The sequence below is a fragment of the Uloborus diversus genome, chromosome 8 (assembly GCF_026930045.1).
Source record: "Uloborus diversus isolate 005 chromosome 8, Udiv.v.3.1, whole genome shotgun sequence".
NCBI lineage: Eukaryota > Metazoa > Arthropoda > Arachnida > Araneae > Uloboridae > Uloborus > Uloborus diversus.
This window is the reverse complement of record NC_072738.1, coordinates 137,007,048-137,023,887: the sequence shown is the minus strand read 5'-3', so window position 1 is coordinate 137,023,887 and position 16,840 is coordinate 137,007,048. Positions and strand designations below refer to the sequence as shown.

The window sequence follows — 16,840 nt, the reverse complement described above, 5'->3', positions numbered from 1 at the left end:
ATCAGGTTTTGAAAACATATGCTAGGCTTTCTTGTTTTTATATAAGTACATTAATACTTACAGTTTTCTTCCCTCTTTTAAAAATTTAATTCGATTGATAAAACTCTTAATTTTATTATTGTAAGACAATAAGCAAAAAAGTTTATTTTTGTGCTTGTCATCCATTTTTTTTTATTTCTTGTAATTTTAACTTCATTACGCTACCTTAAACAAAAATGGTTAGTTTTATTTACAAAATATATTGTTCACTACTGTAATGGAGAATCAGTAATTGATCAGAAGCATTATAAGGTCATTAAAGCTGTGTACATTTTTTTAAAATGTCCTAACGGAATTTAAAACAATGGTATTTTGTGTTTACATTGTTACAATCTAATAAATAAAATTAGAAATAATGTTATTCTTTACAAACATTATGTGCAAAACGAAAATCCATAAATAAATTGTTGATCTAATGAAAAGTCTATGTATTTTCTCAGTGGGATCATGTATCCTCCATGAAGGGATCCTGTATCCCTTGATGTGGGGACACATGATCTCTTTAGGAAATTATTGAAAAAAAAAATATTTTACTAAAACTATCTGTTTACTTTCAAATAAAAAAAATGGCTGTCAGATAGAGGAAAAAATTGCTTTTTCACGTAGTAAAAAAAAAAAAAAAAACCTGATGATTTGCAGCAGAGAAAGAAACTGAAAACAAAAGTGGGGATCAAGTATTCCCAGTCTCCCCTATTAATTGCGTATGGTTAAGGGGGCGTGACCTCATGTCAGTGTACAAAGGAAGAGGGTGGGGGGCGTAAAGCCTAAAAGGTTGAGAAACCTTGAAACAAGCCATCAAAATTTTTCGGATAAATATATGCAATATATTCCTATTTTTTTCTTTTCTTGTTTATAATTTATTATCGTTTTCTTAGCTTCGAACGATTATCTTATCTAACCGAAGAAAATAAAACAGCATAGTTGTTCGATAGCGTTTTTGATCAAAATTTGAATCGTAGAAATCAAGACACTTTCATCACTTCAAAAGGAAGTATTGCTAATCTGCGAATGTGGGCCAATCTTTGACGAATGATGCGGATAAGATAGACATCATGAGATATTTCTAGAGACTACATCTTATAATCTCCTAATCGTAGGTTTAGTATAAATAGAAAGCGATCTTAGTTCTCAGGGTTTGTCAGAGCCAGGTCTCAATAGGATTCAGGAATTATCTATTGCTTTTAAAATAGTCATGGTAAGGAATATGTTTGTTATTTTAATATTTATAAAGATTGTATTTATCTGTGATTGCTTCCATAATTTATTTTCGCTTGGGGCCCATCCACATGATGTGATCAGATTGCGCTGCATTAGAATCGTCGATGATATTTGTTAGAGGCTCTAACGCTGCCCCCGCTATGTTAGAGGCCAACAAGGGCGTCCTGCTGAGAGGTCACTGCGACCTTCCAGAAAGTGTTTTATTCTGAAAATTTTAATGGACGATTTAGAAAATTTTGGGACACTATTTCAATATTGCATTTTTTAAAAAGTTTTTTTTTTTAAATGATGTTCTCTTCTGATTAGGGGCAATTCATTAATTAGGTAAGGATGATTTTGGCCAATTTAGATTTTGGACCTCCTCTCCTCCATGTAAGGGTACGCAAGATTTTTCACCCCCCCCCCCCTTATCTTACGCAAGATTCCATTTTTTTTTCAAAATAATAAAATAACGATTCTTATATCACTTGAGTCGTTGTTTAGTTCACTTTTTTATAAATTTTTAAAAAACCTTTTTGGTGCAAAGAAATATTTACTAACTGACAAATATTTTTTGAAAATAATGCGATAGTAATTAAAAATAAGACACGCCATACCCAGTGCGATTCTCTTTTATATTTTATACCAGTATTCATTCTTTGAAAAACAAGTAAGAAACAGCTCACTCTAATACGTTTTTTACCTTCCAGAAGCAAATGAAATAAGATCCCTGTCAAACCACTTGGCCGCGCGGTTTCTAATATAAAATATTGACTTTGAAAGTATTGCGTAAGAATGGATCTGACCCCTTTCCTCCCCCCCCCAAGTAAAGTTATGTAGAGATTTTTCCACCCCCTCGAGACCCTTACGTAATTTATGAATGGCCCCTTAGATGTGGATATGTATGCATGCACATAGAAGAGAATCTTTGATATCCTTCCATCGTTTATGTATATATCCGGATAATCCACTTCAAATTAGTAGACTTTTAAAATTCCGTACTCATACATAAAATTTAAAATTGTATGAGCAAGAACACAACTAATAAGAGCGCATAATATATATTTTTTCATTTTGAGTAAAAGTACAGTTCCTACCTACACTGTAAAAACGATTCAGAAACGTTCCTGGAAAATAATAGGCAGCTGATGTGCCCACTTTCTGCCAGTAACATATCTCGCAAAAACCAGGAAAGTTATCCGCTAAAATTCAGTAACCTTCCTGAAAAATCCAGAAATCTTTCCGTTTAAAGCCTTTGTGTCTCTGGAAGTTCAAACTTATCTCTGGTAGGGATAATATAACAGCTTGGCACCTTCCTGATTTATCAAGACAGTACCAAAAGTAGCACTGCAAGCATGGCCATAGCTAAGCTAGAATTGTAAGTAAGTATCAAGCATATCACTTGCTTGCAATTCTAGCAAAGCTACGAAGTCCATACTTATTCGCTCCCTTTGGGAGTTTAATCAGCATGGACGAGCCGTAAACGAACTAAAGCCGATACACCTTATAAATACTCTTAATTAATCTTTAAACTGGGAACTAAAAATATTTTTTACAAAAGAGAGAAGTCTGCATTCGTGCAACTTGTAGCTATTCAGGAAACTTTTTGTCAATCATACTTGATTTTTCCAGGAAGTGTGGATTACACGGAAATAGTCAGTAATGTTTCTGAACTTTTTTACAGTGTAGATTCAACAACAAATTATGGTGTTTCACAACTAAAATTGCGTACTGTTTGACCACGGATTGTATGGAAAGAAAAATATCCGGTTTACAGGCGGAAATGGAGGCATCTATTAGTTTTCGGGGATGTCAGCTTTTGCAGGTGTATGTTAGACTCTCAATTAAGCGGAGTCACATTCAAATGAGCGAAACACGAGCATCAATTTTTTCCCTCCTCATTCAGATAGACTCGTCACAACTGGATGTTTGCCAATTCCATACAAACCTTGGTTAGTCTGTACTTGAAGAGCTTTATAGTGTAAGCCTGGAACCACTCCAGTGGGGTATCTTACTGGTCACGACGACTATTTTCCTTTATAGCTATTTTTTTTCTTTTATAGCTATCTATCTTTTAAGCTAATTTTTTTTTTCAGTTCTAGGTAAAAACTTTTAAAATTGGCAAAAGTAATTTTTTTCCTTTGAAGAAATGAGAAATTTTATACATGAAAAGCACCGCCAGTTCAGTCAATTCCAGCCGAGGACTGCAGTTTCGTGCATGTATTTCTGCCTTAGTCCTGGCTATAGGGCGATAACTTACTGAGCAATTTTTATGTTTAAACACGGCGTTTTTTGTACATTACCACACCCACTGTTCAAACTTGTTATTTCATAACATAAAAATTCTCATGTGCCAGTTTTTTCAGAAGATTATTATATTGGTTTGTTCTATTAGCTTTTAGCATGAGCATTTTATCACTGAATTAAGGATCAAAATACTAAGAAAAGCAAATTTTCCAAAAATTTCCCATTTATGAACGGAAACTAGTTAAAATTATATAGATACTCTGCTTTCTTAGTTCTCAGAAGAAAAAATCGTTCTACACATTTAGCAATGTTTCTAAATTTCAAGTAGGTAATTATTTGAAAAACTTTTTGAGATATATCTTTTAAAGTGGTGTAAGATACGACTAAAATTGGTTTCAGAGAAAAATATTTAAAGAAACCAAAGTTCTTCAAAATCTGTTGCCAGATTTTGATACTCCAACAATTAATTAAATAAATAAAAAAAAAAACTACTGACCAGCTCCGATTAAGGTTTGCCTTAATTAACATTTTTCAACTGAATTCCTTGACATTTCATTTTGAAAAGCAAAAATGTATTGAAATACATACATTTCTGGTTCATTACTAGAGGTTTCACTTAACAAAGAAAAAAAAAACAATGAAACTTCATAAGAAAGGTGTATTGAAGCAGGAACCAGGTATTTTTTGAAAGCAGAGATTTCAAGTATTTAGTGAATGTGAGTAATAATAATAAAAAAAAAGATAGCCAATTTCATCATAATTAGCGACTTCACACTACTCCGATACCTTATGATTAAGCGTATGTATGATCGTACAGCATTCATACGCCACACCTGTTTGAATTTACAAACAGTGAACCAATTCTTTGTTCAAAAATGATGAGAAAACGTATTTTTTAATGAGTTGTGAGTAATTATCTGTTTAAAGTTATGAACAACCACCCCATAGCTGGAGCTGAGGCAGAATTGCAACCAAATACTAAATGCTTTAACTGAACTTTTCGGTATTTGCTTGTTATTGTGTTTAATTTGTTTTTCAATAAAAGAAGCTATTGTCAGCTAGATTTTTTTGCAGACTTTTGAATTAATTCTGAGAGAGAGAAAGAGAGATACACAAGCTTATCAAAACTTAAAAAAAATAATCTTAATAGGGTAACACCCCGCGAAATTGGCAGGTCACCAGTGATTGGCACTTCCAACAAAAATTTCCTAAAGTAAGATTCGTATCCAATCTTTTTAAAGTAGAAGGCTACATACCAACTGAATGTACATTTACTTTAAAGGTTATATCTTACAATCATGTTGTTAAATGGTAGCAGTGCATTGGAATGAGAAACAATTGTGGCTTCTGTCAAATCAGCCATATTTGTTGCAAAAGCGTTTTCTCTGGCTTAAGGGAAGCATGCGCATCAATCCATAAAAATCTGACTTAAAATATTTTTACATTTTTGTTGTCAAAAAATTTGTTTAGTTGAAAGGTGTTACTTTGAGTGGGTAGAAGTATATTTTTGTCCCCTTTTGGATTTTTTAAGTAATGATGAATGCCATTTAGTGGTGCTCAGTTTTGCTTATCTCCAGTAATTAGCACATGTGCCTATAAACACTAATGTGTTGTGGAATACGTCACTAATTTGATTTCTGGTACTTTTTCAGCAACTATTATATGGGTTCTACTAATGATTTGAATTCTACAGAATATACTGTTAAATTTTTAAGAGAAACAATTTAAAAAAAATTTTTGGCCATTGCAGGCAGATATTGCGACTGTAGAGAAATGTTCCATTCTTAATAGTATCTTTGAATCATCGGGTAAATGTTCCTTTTTATGTGAAAATAGTTATAATTCGTAAAAGCAAAACTGCATGCCGACTGATGAAACAATAATTTCGATATTTTTTTCCATGTAACATTCCAAATTTTTATTTCTCTAAAATACATTTTAATGTCAAGATCTATGATTTAACAATAATTTAGGAAAATCACCTACTTTAAAATAACATTAATTTTGTTTTTATGATGATGAAATTTGTATGCAATCTTAAAGTGAAAAATAAAGTGATTTTCTAGTTCTATTAACATATGCCAATCACTGGATTACAAGGTGTCATACACTACACTGTAAAAAAATTCTGTAACGTTACTGGTTATTTCCGTGGAACGTCTCGGGATTTCAGACGTTTTCACCTATTTCCCCGTAAAAACAAGTATTTTCACAAAAACGCTTCCTGAATCGCTACAAGTTGCACGCGAGCAGATTTTTCACTGTTGTGGAAAATATTTTTAGCTACCAGTTTAAAAATTGAATGAGCGTGTTTATTAAGTGTATCGGCCTACGGTTGCTTACGGGCTGACCATGTTGACTAAGCTCCCGTGAGAGCGAAAAAGTCAATGGATAGCTACAGCTTTGCGAGGCAAGAGTTGCAGGCAAAAGATTTGCTTGGTTCCTTCTTGCATAGCTTTGGCCGTGGTCGCTCTGATTTTTATGGAGACTTCTTGGTAAATCAGGAAGGTTCTAATCATTGACACTAAACTTAAGTCTTCCCGATTGCTCTAGAGACATGACTGGCTTTAACAGGGGAGATTTCGCACTTCTTCAGAAAGTTTCAAGGTTAATTTCAGAAAGGTTACTGACTTTTAGCAGAAAACGTTCCTGATTTTTCCAAGATATGTTACTGGAAGAAATTGGGCACATCAGCTGCCTATTATTTTTCAGGAACGTTTCTGAATCTTTTTTACAGTGTAGGGTATCAGGTGCCAATTACTGGTTATTTTAGTAACTTTTTACACATATATTTTTATAAAAATATCTTTTCAAATGTTTTTGCTTTTAGTGAAATAAATAGTTGCACATATGTGCATTCTTTGATGCAAAAATATTTACAAGTAAATATGTCTTTTATAACAAATGAAAACAGAGGTAAGTTTAAGGACAAACTCTTAAAGTGCCAATTACTGGGGTTATCCTATACTCTTAAAATGAAAATCGAAATATATTCAAAATCTATACGTCTATATATTTACTAAATACAATAAGTAATAATGTATTTAATGACCTAACACAAACGTTTACTCCCTCAGTTTCATCTTTCATCTTTTTAGCACTTAGCAAATATTTCAAATTCCTTTTTCCCTCCAAAGTATACTTTTTAAAATGCATTTTAAAAATATAATCTTAGCCATTTTCCCCCTAATTTTTCACAAATACAAAATTAAAATGCCACCACTTGTAAAAAAAAACAATAAAAAACAAGAATGAATGGTTGTAAAGTGACGTAAAGTAACAACGTCTAAAAAGCACAAATTCGCAGAAACATATGTCTGCAGCAATCTGCGAATTTGTGCTTTTTAGACGTTGCTACTTTACGTTAATTTACTGTTCAGCACAAAGATATTTATTTATCTTAATGAATGGTTGCTTTAATGATTTTTACTTTTGTGCTTATTTTCTTTTATCTGACAAATTTTGTAAATTATTACAAACTTTAATGCAAACATCTTAGCTATATATAATAGATAGCAATTTTTTAAGCAAAATTGTTGCATTATTATGTTGTGCGTTAAAATAATTTTAACACATCCTTTCTTTCCTTTTCTTTTTTAGACAACGTATACAGATAAAGGGCCGAAGGTAAGCAACAGTTTTATTATCTAACTGAAAAAAAAAAAGTTTTTTGTTTATATACAATACATGTATGTGTATACAGGCAGTATTTACGAAAGATCCATTCTGTGTCTAGCGCAAGGCGAACAAGTTTGATATTTAAAATAAAATGTTGATAACAAATTTGTATAACTCAGTACTGGTTTCCATATAACCTGTTGATAGTATTTGTTATACGATTTCTTTTACATTTAAACGCATTAGACAAAAAGAAGGTGCTGTGGGTAGAGTCAATTAGTTAATGAATTTTAACGCATCTAAAGAAGTTTGATAGATGTATAATTTTTTACTTACCTTTAAGTACTTTTATCAACAAATTCACTCGTTAATCACAACACTGTAAAAAAAATTCCGAAACGTTGCTGAGTATTTCCGTGTAACGTGTCGGGATTTCAATGATTTTTATCTACTTCCTGGAAAAATCAAGTATCATTGTCAAAAAGTTTCATCAATTGCTACAAGTTTCACGAATGCACACTTCTCAGTGGTGTAAAAATTTTTTTAGCTCCCAGTTTAAGGATTAACTATGCGTATTTAAAACGTGAATCGGCTTCAAGTTACTTACGGCCCGTCCGTGTTGATTAAGTTCCAAGAGGGGGCGAATAAGTATGGACTACGGTGCTTTGCAAGAGTTGCAGGCGAGTGAAATTCTCGACGTACCTGATTGCAATTCTGTCTCTTTCCATGTATGCAAAACTGCTTATGGAACTTTATTAATAAATTGGGAAGGGACCAAGCTGTTATATTATACCTACCAAAGTTTACGCTAAAGTTACAGAGACACGAATGGCTTTAAACGGGAAGATTTCTGAATTTTTAAGGAGGTTTCCGAAATAATTTCATTAAGGTTACTGAATATTATCGGAAAACGTTCCTGGCTTTTGCAAGATATGTTACTGGCAGAAATAGGGCACACCAGCTGCCCATTATTTTCCAGGAACGTTTCTGAATCGGTTTTACAGTGAAACATTTGAATCAACATGTCAAAGATCTGAACATAATTTTTGAGCCCATCTTGTAGTGATAACATTACCATAAATATGAGAAAGAAAATAGTCCCAAAATGGTTATGATTGTCTAGCAGAGTTAAAATATTTAAAAAAAATAAATACTAAAACTAATATCAAGCATTACTCCTGCGGTTTAATTAGTTTTTGTTCATGAAGGAGTACGGAGTCATCCCTTTCCTTTCACATATCATTAAAATTTAAGTTTTAATTCAAATAACATTTTGTTTCCTTAATGCATGGATATTGAACACAACTGCAAAAATGTTAAATACTTAAACTAATGACCAAACCTTACTCATGCTGGTTAATTAGTTTTTGTTTATGAGGGCGTATTAAGTCATTCTTTTCCTTTCGCATATAATTAAAAATTAAATTTTAATTCGAGTTAGATTTTTCTTTCTCAATGTATGGATATTGAACTCAACTGCAAAAATTTTACATACTTAAAATTATGACCAAACATTACTCATACGGGTCAACTGGTTCCTGTTTATAAAGGAGAACGAAGTCATCCCTTTTCTTTTACATATCATTAAAAATTAAACTGTAATTCGAGTAGGATTTTTTTTCTTAATGCATGGATACTGAACTCAACTGCAAAAGCGTTAAATACTTTAACTAATGAACAAACATTACTAATGCGGGTCAATTAGTTTTTGTTTATGAGGGAGTACAGAGTCATTGTTTTCCTTTTGCATATTATTAAAATTAAATTTTAATTCGAGTAAGATTTTTCTCCTAATACATACATTTTTAACATATCTGCAAAAATGCTAAATATTTAAACTAATGAACAAACATCACCCATACGGGTCAACTGGTTTTTGGTTATAAAGGAGTATGGGGTGTCATCCCTTTTCTTTCACATATCATAAAAAAAAATTAAATTTTATTCGAGTAAGATTTTTTTAATGCATGGATATTGAACACAACTGCAAAAATGTTAAATACTTAAACTAATGACCAAACATTACTTATACGGGTCAACTGGTTTTTGTTTATACAGGAGTACGGAGTCATCCCTTTTCTTTCACATATCATTAAAAATTAAAATTTTATTTTATTCAAGTAAGATTTTTTTTTTCTTAATGCATGAATATTTAACACAACTGCAAATATGTAACACTTTCAAAAGCAAGCATAAGATAAATTTCTAATTGTGCACACAATGAATTTCATATACACATAAAATAATCTGCACATTAAACAGCGTCTCGAGTTTAACTTTCTCCAAACTCTTATTTAAACAATAACGGACACACTAAACTTAATTCCGATAAGCTCTCAAAGCTTAAATATATTTCAGGTTTACGCGCAAAGACAATTTTATCCATTGCAAAGCCTTTTGATAGATTATTATACGTTATGTAGAGATTCTTAGCTTTTAAATAATTTAAAATTTAGAAAACCAAGATTTCGTAAGGTTTGTATTTGAGAAATAATATTTAGAATCTAAAATCAATAATTACTAAATCGAGGTTAAAGTTACAAATACAATTTTTTTCCTAGTTGTAATTAAACTGTCTAGAAAATATTGTAGGGATCGCTGAATATGCCAGAACCATGGGACAAAAACAAACGAAGAAAGATGCATTTAAATTTACGGATTTATATCAAGATTAAAATGAGTAGTTTGAACTTAATAAATGTGACTAGAGTTTGGGAAAGCCTAACCTGTCAGCGTCATAATGCAGGTGATTAGGGTCTGCGTAGCCTTCTAAATGCTGCCTGGTTAGGTTAGCCTCTCAACTACAGTAACAGTGTCTTGTATTCAACTGAAATTCAGGTATACTGCCGTACTAAGCGCAGTTCAAAATGAGAAATTCCCGTTTATAGCTGTATGCCTCCACGCATTTGATTCAGATGAATATTTCTCGTAATTTTTTTAATAATATTTCTCATCGACAAATGACCATAAAACATTGCATTTGGGTAAAATGTGTGACAAAGAACTACCTGGTGACAGTAACTCATCTTTGCCAAAATTGCAGATTTGACGTTCTTAGCACGGCGGTATAGGTAAGCAGAACAACTTAACTGGTCTTGCTTAATATTTCATGAAATCTTTTACTAATAATAAAGCTGAAAGTCTGTCAGGATCTCTGTCTGTCCTGATCTCTGTCTGTCAGGATCTCTGTGACGCGCATAGAGCCTAGGACCGTTCGACCGATTTTCATGAAATTTGGCACGAAGTTAGTTTGTAGCATGGAGTGTGCACCTCGAAGCGATTTTTCGAAAATTCGATGTGGTTCTTTTTCTATTCCAATTTTAAGAACAAAATTATCGTAAGATGGACGAGTAAATTACGAAATTATCATTACGTGGAATTGTAACATGGGCACTAGTCAATTGGGGAGAAAATTCACCATACATTGTTTGTAAATATGCAGGCGAACCAAAAGACCTTTTAATTTTCTATTATGGGCAAAGTCGTGCGTGTACCACTAGTAAATGATAAAACTTCATTTAAAACTTTTCAATAAATTATTAATTCCTCTTTATAACTTTTGCAATGCCTTGAAATAATGTACCCATATTGAAAAATATTAGACTAATATTTTTATTACTTTTTTTTTTGAAAAGACACACTCCTGATTATGCAACTGATGCTGTGGAGTAAATAATCTTTCATTTCCTCAGATATCTATCTTAAATTATCTAGCAAGTTCCTCACATCAAATTAAGAAAGTTTTGACGTCTTTCCGCTGGGAGTAAGTTGTATAAGTTTAATCATTGTGTAATCAGATTTTTTTGACGTTCGTAATTGATGAGAGATAATCTTATCGAAATGCATTTGCGAGATGTGATATTTCGTAAATTGAAGTAGAGTTTTGTTAGGATAGTTTACATTTACTGTTGTCACGGAACTCTTTAAGTAATTATTAAACAACAGTAGGAAGAATTTGAATTGTTAAGAATAAGATTGAGCTCAGAATTATCGAATTATTGTCTGCGAGAAATCTTTCCATCTTGATCTAAAACTAATTACCGTGATTTCGAGAAACGAATAAAAACAAAGCTTGCTTAGAATAGTTAGAGTCCTTTTTACGTGTTGTTGAATTTTGTTTTATTTAAATTTGGTCAAAATAAAAAAGCGAAAACAAAAGTAAGATTCAGGAAATATTTCTAAGAAAGATCGTGATGCAGATCTGCAAGATGTTTGGCTTGTTTTCCATTGAATGTATTTGATGTGGATAATCTACTGCTTGGTTTTGGCCGAGAAAATATTACCATCGCCTGTACTATTTCGTAACTAAAGAAAACAAGAAAATCGCCGTCAAGGTATAACGTTTGAATATTGCTTTAACATTCGAACGAAGCAATTATCTGTCTAGTGATATTTTGATTGTTGAAATTTTAACCCTTCACCCTTTTAAACTTCAGTGAATTTTCCCAAAAAAAAAAAAAAAAAAAAAACAACAGTAAATAGCGTTCATTGTTGATTGCTTTTTCGTTTTTTCATTCCCCTGAAATGACAACCTTACCAGTAAAGCTGTTAAGCTACCAGATCCAGTTCAGCCTCATCAAAATAAAGCATTTTCCTGCATGTCAAATATTACCAAAAAATATTATTAAATTATCATGGCTTGGAGCGAGTTTCACTGTTGATGACGTCAGGATCGCTACTTGATCATTCGCTATTATTTATGTGAGGATATAATTTTTCATTTAACCGAACTATTTGCTCTTCTGGTGGTTAATTCACTTCGATTGCTTAACAATGACACAATCCAAATAAACTATATAAGAGGCATTACAGTCTCTGATCAGTGACTGTTAAAACAGATGAGACCAAGACCGACCTACTTACGTAGGGTAGTGCCCAGTTTAATAGGGTGGACGAAAAATAATGGAACATTTGGTTGGGGAAAAGTTGTGCACCTATGCCACTAAAAAAAGGCAGGCATCAGTTTTCAGCACAATCAGGTATTATCTTTTGCCACTGACGACATGAAGAAAACTCAAGATTTTGAAAAATAAATGTGACATTTCGCTGATCATTTTCTAAAAATTTAAAACTTAAAGAGCCGAAACAGCTGGAGGCTGGAAAATATCAAATTAATGGATCAACACCTTTCGTTATCAACAATAAGCTTGTAAGTTAATATTTTTGAAAAAAAAAAATGCATTTTTGTTTATTGTTATTATTTATTTCTTGGAAGATGAGTATGATGTCTTATTATTGGTACATAATCAGTGTATGTCCCTTAAAAAACAGTATTTTCACCTTAACATTTTTTTTTCATCATTGTTTTTCTGGCTTTTTCTTGTTTGGACCTCCTCAAAAGTCAAACATTTATGCAAATACTAGTGGTAATCGCACGGCATTGCCCGAAGTAGAAAACTAAAATGTCATTCGGTTCGCCTGTATATTTACAAATATTGGATGATGAATTTCTCGCTAATTAGTTATGTTCATTTGCTCGCCCATAATACGGTTCCACGTTATGATAATTTGGCAACTTACTCTTCTACGTTATGATAATTTTCTGGGTAAAATGTTCTTAAAATTGGAGTAGAAAAAAAACAAAATCGAATTTTCAAAAAATCGCTTCGCGGTGCATACCTCAATGACTACAAACTAATTTTGTGCCGAATTTCATAAGAACCGGCCAAATGGTCTAAACGCTATGTGCTTCACAGAGATCCAGACAGAGAGAATTTCAGTTTTTTTATTAGTATAGATGCAACAATGACTGGTTGTTTAAAACGGGTTGGAGTGGAACTTGTCGTGCAGACAACTTTTTGTGGTGCGTTTGGAGTCATCCATTGCTTTATGGGTGAGAGGAAATTTGGAAGAAGTTATGGTATGATTTTGTAACACGTTCAGATTTTTTTTTTTTACACGGAGCACAATAAGAGCGCATTTTGAAACCCATTTAGACAACTGGAGCCATATTTCTGAATTTTGATACACCAAACATGTTTACAATGTCTATGCAGAATTTGGAGTAAAGTTGTTAAAAATCAAGACGACGAACTTCAATAATTAAAGTACTAATCTAATAATCTCAAAAAAAAAATAATGCATTATCGCTAGAAGTTCCGTCTAGAACTAAATGAGCCTTTTTTTCCGAATACCAACATTGACTTTCTAGCATCTATTCATTATTCTCTTAATTAGCTAAGACGCTAAGAAGCTAATTATGTCAAACAGAACAATTTTAACATTTAAAGTTGATTTGTGAAAACGAAATATTAATCTCTCATCTACAGAAAAGATGCGTAAATAATAAATAAACGAACAAAATCTTTCAACTTGCGTCAAAGTCAAGTCAACGAGATATCGCAATAATTTTTTATTCATAACTTTTTTTTTATTTCTTTAAACCATAAAATGAGAACATGTTCAGAATCTGTGCAACGTTTTCCATGTTTCGGTACTAAAAATAATGTTGTCTTTAACGTTAAAAAAATTTTAGTTTCCAAAAAATAATCTTTAAATAAATAAATCAAGAAAATCTTTTTTATACGTGTTCTTCATCAAGAGTTTTCTCAACGAAGTTTGTTTGAAGCAAATCTGTCGTTACGTTCAGGATTTAGAACGATTTAACATCTCCTCGTAAGAGCTAATGGTAAGGCTTCTGTGCATAATTGAACGAAAAATTGTTAAAATCAAAAAGTGAAATGTGAGACTGAGGTGTCCTTGCCGAGATCTTTCAAATTAAAATAAAAAATCTGGTTCGAATTGGATTTTTCACTCAAATGTAATTACGGAGGGAGGTCAAACCAACAGACAGACAGACCGATGCACACATATTTTTCCTACATTAAAACCCAACATTCCTATTTTTAATTTTTCGATAATTATTTATTTATTTTTGTCTTAGGTGATATTTTTAAGCCCTCATTCATACTTTAGCTTCTTTCTTTTACTTTTACGGGAAAGTAAGCTAATCATGGTAGTTACTCGTATAGTTCTAAAAGATCCCTCCAGGTGGAGGTTAAATAAATAAAATATAAGAGTTGTATTTCGCTTAAAGGAATTTTCTATTCATGTGCAACTAAAAAGCGTTCTTTACGCCTGACTGGAATACTTCTTTTAACACGAACACACCTGCGTTCCACATCACCAGGGAACTGCCATTCGTTTAATGCTGTGAAACTTCCTATCATACATGCTTGGAGTCTGTCCTAAATTGACCGGTTTACTACACTGTAAAAAAAAAAATCCGCTTCGTTACTGAGTATTTCCATGTAACGTTTCAGGATTTCAATGGTTTTTATCCACTTCTCTGAAATATCAAGTATCTTTGTCAAAAAGTTTCCTGAATTCTTACACGTTGTTCGAATGCAGATTTCTCTCTGTTGCAAAAATTATTTTTAGCTTCCAGTTTAAAGATTAACAGATAGTATTTATAGGGTGTATCGGCTTCAGTTCAGCTACGGCTTGTCCATGCTGGTTAAACTCCCAAAGGGAGCGAATAAGTATGGACTACGTAGCTTTGCAAGAATTGCAATCAAGTGCGATGCTTGATACGTACTTGCAATTCTGGCTTAGCTTTGGCCATGACTGCAATACTGTTTTTGGAACAGTCGTGATAAATCAGGAAGGAGCCAAGCTGTTATATTATCTCTACTTAAGATGACTCTGATGTTCCAGAGACACGACAACTTTAAACGAGAAGATTTCTGGATTTTTCAGGAAGTTTACTGAAATTCAGCGGAAAACGTTCTTGGTTTTTGCGTGATATGTTACTGGCAGAAATTGGACACATCAGCTGCCTATTATTTTCCAGGAACGTTTCTGAATCGTTTTTACTGTGTAATGGTTTGAAAACCAAAAATCTGTTCCAAAACTGACCTAATTTATCCCGCACTTGCTAAGACTTACTTTTTATATTTAAAGACAGAAGACTAACAGAGTTTTTATTTCTTTAGCCTCTGATTTGAAAAGACTAACATTTGACGTTAACACAAACGCACACTAATGGTACCAACAAATTAGCTTTACCTTGACTTATCAGTAAAAAGACAGTATTTCGTTGTAATTAAGTAAAAAACAATAATAATGGCTAGTCATTAAAAGAAAATATTTTTTCCTCAGACGTAAACGGACTTCAAAGAGCAAACTTTTGGGTTTTCCTGCTTACCGCTAATGTCTTCATAATTAAAGCAAAGATAGAAAACTTCTCGTTGAAGAAAAAGCCATCTTAATAAACGCCTAACTTCCCTGTGAGGTATGATGATAATGACCTACGCTTTGAGAAGCAAGACAAAAGCCTTTACTTATTTTACGCTAAAATCACATAAATTAGCTATGCTTGGCTTAGGAATGAGCGAAGAAAAGGCTGGAAGAATAATTTAGCAATTTTTCGGCAAAGATAACGTTCTGTTTGGTATATTAAAGTGCTTTCTGCTGTGCAGAGTTTGTAAGCAACACGCACTACATTAAAAGTAGTTATGAAAAACTCAAAGTATAAATGAATGCAAAGTATCTTTTACATAAATCCTTTGTTTGTTCTGTATAATTAACCCTTCAGACGGAACATTTACTTTTTACTTTGAGGATTATCATCTCTGAGATATGTACCTACTTTCTTTGCAATTTTTTTTTGTGTGTTACATTGATTCCATAGTTTATAGGTTTATTTTCATTTAAAATACAAGTATGGGAATATGAGGCAAAGTGAAATAGTGGAGCAGAGTGAAATGGTGAAATATTTATTCCGCTTTTAGTGCCATTTACCTAGTAATATTACATGCAGCAAAAGGGTTTTGCTCAAATTTATCAAACAATACAGTTCTTGTTATTAGCATTTTAAGTATTGATTGGGGCCTGCTAATATTCAGTATAATAGTCATTTAGTTAATATTTAGATTATTTGTATTTTAAATATTTTTCACAATCAGTCAAGTGCATGCAGGACAAAGTGAATTTAATTCATTTCGGTTACTCACTCAATCATTTACTAAATCACTTACAATTAATTTATTTACATTCCTTCATTTAATAATTCTCTCATATTACTTCATTCATTCACTTATTTTCTTATTAACTCACTAGTTTATTCACTCATTTATGGTTCCTCATGTATTAATTAAGTAATTAATTTAATTTAATGTTTCATTATCTTTTAATTTATTTAATTATCCTTTTATTTGCTAATTGATTTTTTCAAAAATATTTTCACAATCAAAAAAAAAATATTTCATTTCACTTTGCCCTATGAAAAAAAATGGAAAATTTCCACTTTATTTTTTAAGGAACAATTTTACTTCCAAAAATAATAATAACAATAATGTTTCAATGCAAGTTTTATTATAAAATACAATGTTATTTCTTAATGCGGTAATTTTCAAAACAGATTTCTAATTTGATCTTTTTGAAAAAGCTCAGTCATCTTAACCATTTCACTTTGCTACACAATCCACTACCATACAAAATCATTTTTGTTAAAAACGCAATTTTTCAAACCTATCGCCATCTACTATAACTCATCGTAAATTATGCAGGAACGGATACATGGGGAGGGTCATGGAGGTCATACTCCCCCTGAACCGTCGACACTATTATACATCCACAAAGTGTTCAAACAATACATGAATAAAATGTAAAATATTGCAGAATTATTTTTATTCATTAATCTTTTTTTTAAAACAAATTAGCGAGGGTTGCGTCAGAAGGTTTAAGAAATTATTTAAAAAAATCAAGGTCTATATGAGGCATAATTTTTCATGAACAA

The 16,840-nt window shown here is 32.0% G+C and overlaps 1 protein-coding gene across 1 annotated transcript in view; it reads left to right on the top strand.

Annotated features, from left to right (window-relative positions):
• Positions 1-1,048: 1,048 nt before the first annotated feature.
• The window catches only part of LOC129227442 (4-hydroxyphenylpyruvate dioxygenase-like), a 47,298-nt gene continuing 31,506 nt past the window's right edge, over positions 1,049-16,840 (top strand). The window contains exons 1-2 of the mRNA XM_054862000.1: positions 1,049-1,234; positions 7,084-7,110. Coding sequence (XP_054717975.1) covers positions 1,232-1,234; positions 7,084-7,110 — 30 coding nt within the window. The 5' untranslated portion in view covers positions 1,049-1,231. The remainder of the gene's footprint in view (positions 1,235-7,083; positions 7,111-16,840) is intronic.